This window comes from Ctenopharyngodon idella, chromosome 14 (assembly GCF_019924925.1).
Source record: "Ctenopharyngodon idella isolate HZGC_01 chromosome 14, HZGC01, whole genome shotgun sequence".
NCBI classification, from domain to species: Eukaryota; Metazoa; Chordata; class Actinopteri; order Cypriniformes; family Xenocyprididae; genus Ctenopharyngodon; species Ctenopharyngodon idella.
The window spans coordinates 15,744,359-15,756,438 of NC_067233.1; the positions used below are offsets into that span (position 1 = coordinate 15,744,359).

A 12,080-nucleotide genomic window follows, 5' to 3' on the forward strand; every position below is an offset into this window, starting at 1 on the left:
TGTGTTCAAATCACCTTTCCAAGCTTGGCTTTCTTCTTTAATCAATTCAACTTCAAAACGGTGGTTGTACATCCTAATTAATTCTTCCAAGCCCACAGCCAATTCCAGTATGTAATGAATACGCTCTGTCAAACACAAATCTTCCCTATCAAGCACAGATCAAGTCAGCCAAGTCAGATTTGAAATACTCAATAGATTTGAGTTTAATAGATACAAGATTAATTAACTGCATTTATACAGGCCCTAAAATTAACTAATTAATCGCACATTTTTCTGTAATTAATCACGATTAATCACACCTAACACTAAAGTTTTTAATATATTTTATATTGTAATACTTTCACACTGAATCTTCAAAATAATGTAGAAACAACATAAAGGTGGTATATTTTAAATATTTGTTAAACGGCATCTTATATAGTAACAAGTCCACTGCAGGTAGAACCCAAGTGCAGCATTATTTCGTAAACATGACCAAACATAAAACAAACAAAGCCTTGGCTAACATGGCTTGAGAAAAATGGAAATGCCAAACAGCTGTTAAACAGACAAAGCTAGACAAGATACATGGAAACATGAGGGCTATTTATACTAACTATGCTAATGACTAACAACAAACACCTGTGAACAATCAAGACGATCAACCAATCAGAACATGACACATAAGACAAGGGAAGCACAAGACATGATCACATGAGGGCAAGGAAGTCACATGACAAGAAACCAGGTAACATGACTATGAGAATTTCAAAATAAAGGACATGAACACGAACAAAACCCAAACCAATGTGACATATATTATATTTGTCTTATTTATGAGGAGTAATGGAATAATCAAGCATTTAAATTACTTTTTTAATAAATAAATAAACCCCCTTAATTTGACCCCCTTAAAGGGTTAGTTCACCCAAAAATGAAATTTCTGCCATTAATTACTCACTCTCATGTCGTTCCACAACCGTAAGACCTTTGTTCATCTTCAGAACACAAATTAAGATATTTTTGATGAAATCCGAGAGGTATATGACTCGTCCATAGACAGCAATTTAATCACAACTTTCAAGGTCCAGAAAGGTACTAAAAACATTGTCAAAACTGTCGACGTGACTGCAGTGGTTCAACCTTAATTTTATGAAGTGACGAGAATACTTTTTGTGCACAAAAAAAATAAATAAAAATAATGACTTTATTCAACAATATCTTCTCTTCTGTGTTATTCTCACACGTTGTTTACGTTCAGTGCTTCCAGTTTCTACTGTACGTCAGAACGCCGACTCATTATTGGTCGGCTCCTGCGTCAGCATCACACGCATGCATCGTGCTGCTCACGTGTGCAGCTTTGGCCAATACTGAACCAGCATTCTGATGTAAAAACGGAAGCCTTCACTGTGCTTACTGCGTCAATTGCGTAAGGATAATGACAGGGAATTGTTGAATAAAGACGTTATTTTTGTTTTTGCGCACAAAAAGTATTCTTGACGCTTCATAAAATTAGGGTTGAACCACTGTAGTCACATGGACTATTTTAACGATGTCTTTAATACCTTTCTGGACCTTGAAAGTAGTGATTACATTGCTGTCTATGGACGAGTCACATACCTCTTGGATTTCATCAAAAATATCTTAATTTGTGTTCCGAAGATGAACAAAGGTCTTACGGGTGTAGAACGACATGAGGGTGAGTAATTAATGACAGAATTTTTTTTTTATTTTTGGGTGAACTAACCATTTAATTCATTCTAGGTTTGAAGTCTACTCAACATTAAAGGTTACATAATGGAGATGATTGTCTTATAGATGTTAAACTGGGTTCAACAACTTCTATCTACTCTAAACTTAACAGAAATACAACAAAGTTGCCCTAAACCCAAAGTTCACAATTGTAGATACATAGAGCAAGTCAGAGAGGCCTTTTGTGAGCTGAGTCTATGAGATAGCTCTATGCTCGCTGACCAGTGAACTGTGTTATTCGCTGGTCACGGAGGATTGCACTGACCTGTCCAATCTGTGGGCAGTGTCAGGATTCATTAGTGCAACAGTAGGACTCACTCAGGTCTGTGATGAACATATCTATGGACAGGGGAATCCACAGACACCAGGAATAAAGTTTGCTCGACACATCCATCTCAGCAGCATTGTGTGAAAATAAGGCTGGGGTTTTATTTGAATGTGTATCTCGGGGTGATGCTACGCACGTCGAGGCTGCAAAGGCAAGGCAGTCATTTGAGGAGATTAATTATTGAAAGCAATTAGAGTGTTTGTATTGCCCCTCTTTATTTATTTTTTGTATCGTGTGAGTGCAGTGCCTTTCAGTGCAGTAAACAACTGCAAATCTCAGACTACTATTATGCTCGCACAATAACATTTCCACGAGTTGTGATGAAGGAGGAAAATGAGAAAAACAAGAAGACAATGATGGTGATGATGATGATGATGACGAAGATGCAGCTGTGGCTGACAATGTTGCTGATGATGAAGAGGATAGTGATGATGAAAATGAAAAACATGGATGTTATTTCAAAGAAAAATGATTAATGCCTCATCTGCTGATCCATTACTGGCAAGCCTGTAAAAGGGACATTCACCTAAAAATAAAAATTCTGCCATCAATTACTCACCGTCAAGGTGTTACACTTTCTTCAGAGGAACACAAACTAAAATATTTTAAAGAATGTTGGGGCCCTTTGACTTTCTTTGTACAGACAAAAAACATTTAGCAAAATGTTATTATGTTCCACAGAAGAAAGTCATACAGACTTGGAACAACATGAGGGTGAATAAACAAGTTTTAATTTGTGGGTAAACTGTCCCTTTAAGTAGTTTCCTGTTACAGATGATGCATCAGAAGCCCTCCCATCTCGCATACAAAACCACTCTCATGCGTAATGGTGCCTACATTTATTTCCACTGCGAGCAGCGCTTCTCACATCAGTGCACAGCACAGCATTACAGCAGCTCTTCTACCTGCTGCTGAAAAATTTACAATAATTGGGTGAAACTCTAAGAGTGGAGAGTTGGAGAAAAGCGAGAGGGCGAGGTCTTGCTACAGAATGAGGAAGGATAATGTGGTCTCCTGTAGAGTATTATGGGAAGATCAAGTGCTGAGGATGTACTTACATTTTCCCCTCTGCCTATGTAAACTGATATATTTCCAATAAATGTTTTTTCTCAATCTCTCCTGCTAGGTTTCATCATTTCTTACAGAGTGCCATCTGCTCTGGAGGCATATTTAATGGCCTATTCAGTGCTCTTTAATGTGTGTTTGTCAGATCTGAATCTATATGTGCGAGTATGCATGTTTGTCTGTCTCTGTGTAAGAGAAGCAAATGTTTGTTGTTCCTTTTGCTTTCTGCACTGTGTGAGTTCCCTGTAGAGCCTTTGTTTTCAATGCTTCTCTACCAAGGGCAATAGAAGAAGTGCCAGGATTGCACCTATACTCGTTTGATGGAGAATTTGGTGTGCATTAGAATCACTCGAGCAGAGAAGCATGGGAGCTCATACAGTAGCCTGACCCCCACTGAATTCTCATACATTAACTATGAGCCTCATCAGTCATACGCTGAGCAGGTGGTACCGTGCATTTCCACCCACCTTTCTGTGTTTTTACTCTTTTCTGTGTTTTTTTTTTTTTATCTGAATTTTCACTTTTATTAACTTCGAGTAGTAGTAGCAGTTATACCTTTCCCTTTGTAAATAAGCTGGAGTCAAACAGTGCACATAAAGCACTGGCTCCAAACAAAGCTTACAAGAGCATTTTCTATGTCAATGGTTGGCTGTGAATTCAAGGAAAAATCAAAATGTTCCTTGCAAAGCCAAACCAACAGGCAATAACAAAACAGGAGAGCTTGAGAACATGGCACAGACTAAATGGTGACTACTTCACTTCAAATCTAAAATAAAATATCAGCTACAATGCTGTCTCTTGGGCTGTTGTCTAATATTGCCGCAATAAATGAAATAAAAAGAAATAAAAAGCTGAAAATAACGCCTACAACCTATCACACAGAAACTGTGAAGAAGACAAGTACTATTGATCGATGGCCAGTTTCGATTCGATTAGGACACAAGCAATTGAAAAAAAAAAAAAAAAAAACCTATAAAGAATCTATAAAATGACTGTCCTTGTGAACATGGTGATAAATATCTTACAGTGATGCATGTCACGTTTAACCCATTCAGCTCCAGTGTCAATTCTTACAGACATCACATTCAAGTGTTTTTTAATGGTTATGTCATTTGGTGCCACCCAAATTATTGGGATTATTAGATGCTGCTAATTTGATATATAAGCACAACATCACACAATCTGAACAACAGATACAATGTTTTTTAATTAACTTGTAATTTACATAAAGTTTCTTGTAATATCTCAAGTGCATACGCACTACAATGTGAATGTTGGACATCAGAAATAACTACAAAAATAATCATATATACTGATTTATCATTTATGGCTGCATCCAGAGTAGAAATAAAGTATAGCCATATAGGCTATGTGACATAATTCGAGTCTGAACGTGTTAAAGCGTTTGAGCCGTTCACACAGGACGCGTTCTTGTATTAACTCTTCCCTATTTTCTAATAGTCGAATTATGTACGCACAGGCTACGTTAAACAGACATCTTTGTTCACCGTATCTCATCCCGCTGTCAAGTTACAACAGTTAAACTAGTTAAAAGGCGTCTGGAAAGCCCTGCGCTCTATTGCGATGCGCCCCTTCGATCTGTTTTTGAACGCAAGAACACGTCCTATATGAACGGCTCCGTGTAATTGCACTACAGACACCAATTTGTCGCCCGTCTCCAGTCAACCACGTCAATTACCAGCGATCGCCATACACACACAAGCCAGATTGAATCTGTACGAGGAAAACAAGAGTATAATCCCCACCGCGCGCGCGCGCGGTGTCACTCAAGGATTTGCGTGCTTAGAAAAACAGATAACTTGCTAAGTACCCTGCGGTTAAATTAAACGGCCACGAGCTTTGCCCAGGGTCCCATACAATCGCTTAACATTTACTTTGTTCATTCGAGGAACACTGCAGCACCGTTTGGGGGAGCATGACATCGGATCGACCGACGAGTGAACTTGTCCCCGATAACGGCTGATGAAAAAAGCTCGTCTAACTTCATCACCCTCCATCAAGCACGGCTACTGGTTTTCAGTCAGTTGTGCCCGCTACGCTGAATGTCACTGCACAATATGCTAAATTATTCACACTCTACAGCGAAAGTGCTTTCCACCGTGCCTCTCTATTTAATCCCTCTGAAAAACTGCATACCAAACCAAAAACAAGCACAAATAAAATAGAGAATGCGTTTAAATTGCACTGAAATTCATCCGTGCTGTCTCCACAGACCTGAGGCTTGATTTTAAATCACAACAGGCTATGTAGTACATCACAGAAAGAAGAAAACATACCTGTGCATCCAGCTACAAGTCATCCAGAAAGGTATTTCCGATAGAGTTATTTTGATATAAGAGTATTACTTTCGGAACAACAACAATGTTAACTGCGAAGTAAATCCAATCCCGTTTTGGTTATGCTGTAAAGCGTCCTCTGAGTTTGTGCATTCCTTCCAACTGTCGGTTGACGTGAAAATCCTCGTTTCAGCACCTCCTGGAGTGGACAGCTCCACAGAAAGAGGCTTCACCTCGCGCTTCGGGTCTCGAGAGCCACACCAGCGCAAGCCTTTCACCTACTGGCTGCAACCCCGACCGGATTTGCATACAATAATACAATCAGCCAATCAAAAGCTCCGCCGCAAACCCCGACGAGTGGAAACAGCCAGCCGACTTGTCTGAGCTCATCCGTTTAAATGAATTGTCCTTGACAAAGATGAAGAGAGTTTGTGTGCAGGCTGTCCTGTCCTCTCCCTTCATTTCTGAGCGGTGCATTTGAGTGTGCTTCCAGATTTATTTATATTGCGGTTAGTAAATGTAAATCATTACATAAAAGATGCACGTCCAGTTTTGTAAAGAAAGGTAGAAAAAATACAAACCATATGTGACATTGGGATGACATTTTGGGCATATTTCACAGTTCCTAACTGTAGCCTATATGTTATTAAATCATATAATGTTAATATACCAACATATTTGAGTTGTTAAAATCGATTTGTTACTGCGAAATGCAGTGACAACAACATATATGGTGCAACGAAAAGGCAAAATACATACATTACAGTAAAATAACGATATAAAAACACTAGAAATGTACATACATGCGTGTATACAACTTCAATAATATAATTATAAAATTAAAAAAGAATTTTTTTAATGAAATCAGCATTAGTGCAGCTCCAGGACCAGGATTGAGAACCACACACAGTGCTGATCAGCAACATTTTCCCTCAGGATTCAGCCCGTGTTCTAAAGGAGCATCTTCACATCTGTGCCGGGACTCTAATATCTGTCTCAAGTATCTCTCTGATTTCCACACTCATCAGTTCATCATGGTATCAAAAATGATGTGGCTCAGAGGGGCTTTGTCGAACAAAGACGACAGAAAATTCTGTCACTTAAGAAACATTATAAAACGGATAGTTCCGGCCCTTGATTCTGATTGGTTGAGCGGCGTTCGAAGCCGTTGTAAAATTCCTGAAAACATACAGCTGACCGCATTACTTAAGTATCGCTGCGCCACTGGGTATGTATGTTGCTGTCTTAGCAGGCCACTCTTAGCAACGTAAACATATGTTTGTTCTCTATTGATTTTGTTCATTGAAGTTTACTCCATTATGTAGAAGAGTATTGTGAAAGAGATATCGAGTGACCGAGTGTATTACCTGCATTCAAATTCAGCATTTTCCTTCAGGTCAGTCCTAAGATCATAATAAAAAATCCGTTTGAATGTCCGCTGCGATCTTGTGCTTTTAACATTTAATGGGTTTTCCCGTGCCCTGCTGACACTGACAGCGCTAAGCATTTGTCATTTGCGCCTTGTTCCGTGTTCACAACAAGTTTCAAAATAAAAGTCTTTGCGACTGAGTGACTCGCTCATAAAGACAATCTTTGCCGCCATCTAGAGGACTAATAAATGTTAATTCTGTTGCTGTTCACGGTCAGGGACTATTTTTTTCTAGCGGAAGGAAGGCTTTTAGTGATTTTACTTCATGAAAGTTGCATTGATACATATTTTTTGTCTTTAATATTTGTATTGTGTGGTAACCGTTTTATAAAAGCAATAAGACCCGTGAAGTTCTGGTTTATATCAGCTAAGAGGGTTTTAACGTCGAGCGTCGTGCCTAAGCTGTTATATATTCACTGTAAACCACAGCTTCTTGGGGCTTATTGCTTTATTTAATTTCATTTGAGCACATTGGTTTAGGTTGAAGTAAACATTGGATTTAATGCACTGCTTTAAAAAGAGAACTCTATTCTGCATTTCCACACAACAAATATTGGCAATCTTCTTTTTTTGCCATTCAGATTTGCCATTCTGTCTATCTCTATAGTGCTATTAAACACAAATATTAACACAAACGCGTCAGCCATCCCAGCTATTACACTACAGTGTACCATTTAGACTTCACAGACCTCCTGTTTGGGGCAGCCAGCTGACATGGAAAAAGTTATTATGTTTGTGACTGTACATTGGAGTATATCAGTCAGACAATGCATCCGGTTGGGCTCCAAGAGGAGCAATAACTCACTGTAAGGACACAACAGAGAAAGCTAGGAAGTCAAAGCAACCTTACACAGACAATCAGAGTGGAATTCAGAGGGCAACTAGTCTGAAGGGTAGAGAGCCAAATATCTCAGCCGACTATTGGAAGAGCACCAAAAACAGCTTGCTGAGCGAGAGAGGAAGAGCGAGAGAGCATCTTCATATAATTGTTTTCACCACAGACCCACTTAGCTGTCTAAAAACACCTACAGTAAAAATGACAGAGAGAGAGAGCTACAAAGACAAAGCCCATATGGCTCAAGCAGATAGGCAGAGGAAATAGTACTCACACAATAAAGCTGATAAAAGCACTCACAAAATGAGTGATGCAGACAGAGGGGGTGCTGTGGCTGGATTTAACCACCCACACTACGTAGGAAGCTAATTGCACGGTCTCAATCAGCAACAGGACACCATTGAGCTTTACACACTCTCACACACATGCGCACACACACTGATTATTTGGTAACTTGTAATTTGCATCAGAACTGTTACCGGTGTGTTATGCAATAAAAAAATACTGTAAGGGAAGAAAAAAATGATTCAAAACAAAGTCTTTTGACCTAAAAAAATACATGAATGCATAACAGCTAAAAATTACCTGTACTGGATTTAATGGTTTTCTTTAAGAGCATCTAGTTTTTACCTTTATTTCCAGTGTAACAGTCATGTAAGAATTTAATTTCATTAAAACAATGTTTTGTTTACTTAACATATAAAATAAAAATTCAATATTAAATCATGTCACAAAGCTCAAATAACCTGAAACTGGTTCTTGGACATGACAATGAGTTCACTACACTCAAATGGCCTCTACAGTCAACAGATCTCAATCCAATAGAGCACCTTTGGGATGTGGTGGAACGGGACATTCACATCATGGATGTGAAGCTGACAAATCTGCAGCAAATGTGTGATACTATCAGGTCAAAATAGACCAAAATCACTGAGGAATATTGTCAGCTCCTTATTAAATCTATGCCACGAAGATTTAAAGGGGACATATTTTGCAAAATTCACTTTTCTAAGGTGTTTGAACACCGATGTGTGTCCGAAGTGTGTGTAAACAATCAGCCTATAATGGTAAAAATCCACTCACTCCTTTTTAATAATTCCCATAAATCAGAAGCAGTTTCTTCAAACGAGCTGATTTAGATTCTCCCCTACAATGACGTCATTGTAGGGAGATGCCCCGCCTACAGCTGGTGACTATCTGTCCTATTAGCATAGACACAGCCCTGAGTGAGAAGCACAGAGTCCACCATTTCTATATTCTCACTATAGCAGCTGGAGTTGTACAATGTCTGCGCCAAAGAGGCATTTCAAGTGTTGTGTTTTGGGATGTACCGATGCACATAAGAGTCCATAGACTACCGGAATCTGAGTCACTGAGGACATTGTGGTTAAATTAAATTTTTGAAGAAAATGTCCTGAATAAAGTAGGTAAAGTCTTGCACGTTTGAGCCAATCATTTAAAAAAAATTCTGACGAATTGCTGTCCTCACGTGCAATTGGAATTATCATAAACAAGAGTTTCCTAGTTAAAAATTGCACATGAACGCCCTTTCTGCCATTTTTGCTGCGTGAGATTGTCCTGTTTTGTTGTTGCCGGTATGCCGGAGCACGAGTTCCGAGGGGGCCGGAAGCAACAGCTCATTTGCATTTAAAGGGACACACTCAAAAACGGCGCGTTTTTGCTCACACCCAAAAAAAGGGGCAAATTTAACATGATATAATAAATGATTTGTGGGTTTATTTTGTGCTAAGACTTCACAGTGACATTCTGGGGACATCAGAGACTTATTTTACATCTTGTAAAAAGGGGAATAATAGGCTTTAAGGCAGTTCTGAAGGCAAAAGGAGTCAAACACGGTACTAGGAGGAGGCAAGGGAGGCAGTGCCTCCTCAAAAAAACTGGATGAGAAAATAATCAACACAACACAAATGTTACAAAATTTGACATTAAAAATTGTAAAAGTCACTCGTTTTTCTAAAGAAACAGTCAAACAGCGACGCCTGCAGGTGAAGTTACAGCAGGGAGTCCGCATCTCTTGTGCCTCCCTTCAGCTCATAAAAAACAAAGCAGAGCCCCCAAAGCGTGCGGTGGGTTTAGTGGGGGGTAATTGAGAATGAATGGGGGAAAGTCATGTGAGAGGAGGCAATGCCTCCATCGCGCTATGATTGGATATGATCGGTTACGATTGTACGATTGGTTCATGCGATAAATCCCGCCTCTTGTTTTCGTGCACGTTCTCGTTGAAACGGAAAAGAAAAAAAAAAAGCTGAATATTAGTTTATAAATAATACATATTGTTTAAATTGTTACTGCCTTTAGTTATTATTTTGGAATAAATGTAAAAATGCATAAAAACACTAACTTAATTAAATTTATACTTGGTTTTAATAAATAGAACATTACATAGTGTAATACAAAATAGAATTGTATTTGGTCTCTCTTTTTATGTAATGTTAACTTTACCAGGAAAATTGTGTAACAAGGACATAAATGAGGACATTGCCTCCTCATTTTAAAACACCACCGCACACCACTGGTATGAAACTGGCCTAAATCACTTCGATAAAGGGAAAAATTGACAAATAATTACTGTAGCATATATATATATATATATATATATATATATATATATATATATATAGATCCTTTTACAAACATAACATATTTAGTATTATTATTATTAATGTAAAAATATAAAACTGACAGTCTCAAACTAAAATCACATGATTTGGTACTACTTATACATTCTACTAATTATAAGTACCTTCACAACTGCATGTAAACTAGCAGTCATTAGCCCCTTTCACAAAGAAACCCTGGTGAATTACCGTAAAATTACCAGAATGACATTACCGGTAAATACACAAATATTCTGTTCAAACAAGCAATGGCGTTCTGGCTTTTTACAGTTAACAGACCATTCACAAATCAGCAGCAAAATACCAGTAAATTCTGTGATGTCAGTCATCGGAAATGATCTTTAAACACTGTGCCGTCTTCATTCGCCCGCATGAGGAGATGCACTTTAGTTTCACTATCTGTTCAATTTGACATTTTTTTTGACGTCTGAGTAAAAGGCATAATGGATGATCAAACAGAGTGTGTTTTTTCTCTTAAAAACACAAGATGCGCATAGTATCCGACTGCAGAGCTGCAACGCTGATTAATGGAAAAGAAGCCAGGGTCTCGAGCGCTACACATTGAAAAATCTGTGAGATGTGGCGCAACGATCAAAGATGATCATCTAGCACATATTTAAATAAAAAAATATATATTAAAAAGCTTAATGTAAACAGCATGAAGTATTCACGTCATCTCCATAGGAACTTTGATTGGCCCAAAGCAGACTTCTTATGTCAGCGCGTTCTGACTTCGTATGTGCTTATACCGGTGATCTTCATTCTGCGTTCTTTTACCAGTAATTTACCAGATACTATGCTATTAGAGTATTAGTAGACTGTCTGCTTAACATCTGCTAACACTTTATTTTTATGGTCCCCCAACAAACATTCTGACTGTAAGTAACTTTGCAAGTACATGTCAACTTTTTCTACTAACACTAACCTAACAGTCTACCAATACTCTAGTAAGACAATTTTCACCCAGAAATTGCTAGTAAATTTAATAAAAAAATAAAGAAATGGCATGTAACACATTGAATTAAATGTTTAGGACAACTGATACAAAATTTGTTATATTTACTGAAAAAAACTGAAAAAAAAAAACTTAGTGGTTCAATTTGTTTCTCTTTATGCACTTGAGGGTTAAGTACTTCATTAAAACTCTTTGCTTTCTTTAGTAACTTCAAATACCTAATCTATATATCCAGGTGTTTAATTCAATTTTAAACCTAGCTTTGTTCTGAGCAATGCATTTTCATGAAGCAATGCTTTTAATTACATCAGCCTGTGACTTTACAGGTTTGCCACTGTGCCCTCTCACCCAACCTGAGAAACATAACAGGTTTAACAGCAAGTGACATGATGTCACCTCCAGCCTAACCCCTTCAGGAACAGTAAGTCACCAAAACAAAATAATTATCAAGAGACAGAATTGCAGTCAACAGCAGCAATTATTCGGGCGTAACCTGGGAGACAGGACAGGTAATGAGACCTGGAGGAGCACGGTGGGTTCAACTCAAAGGAAGAAAAAGGAACACTTAGAACAGTGAAATATCAGATGCTATGTTCATGATGCATAACGTTTGGCAGATTCTATTTAATTTACATTTAAAGGAAGATATTTTGAAGAATGGGGGAAACTGAACAGTTCTGGGGCACCATTGACTTCCATAGTATTTTTTTTCCTACTATGGAAGTCAATGGTGACCCAAAGCAGCCTAGTTACAAACTCTCTTCAAAATATCTTCCTTTGTGTTCAACAGAAAAAAAACAT

General features: G+C 38.2%; 1 protein-coding gene across 4 annotated transcripts in view; it reads right to left on the minus strand.

The window, feature by feature from the left end:
- The window catches only part of fstl5 (follistatin-like 5), a 158,495-nt gene extending 151,562 nt beyond the window's left edge, over positions 1-6,933 (minus strand). For 2 of the 4 annotated variants that reach the window (XM_051860491.1, XM_051860492.1), the window contains exon 1: positions 6,789-6,933. In XM_051860491.1, the coding sequence (XP_051716451.1) occupies positions 6,789-6,928 (140 nt within the window). In that variant the 5' untranslated portion in view covers positions 6,929-6,933. Of the gene's footprint in view, positions 1-5,421; positions 5,866-6,788 lie in introns of those variants that run through there. The other 2 variants (XM_051860493.1, XM_051860494.1) reach the window with 1 other exon arrangement.
- Positions 6,934-12,080: the final 5,147 nt, after the last annotated feature.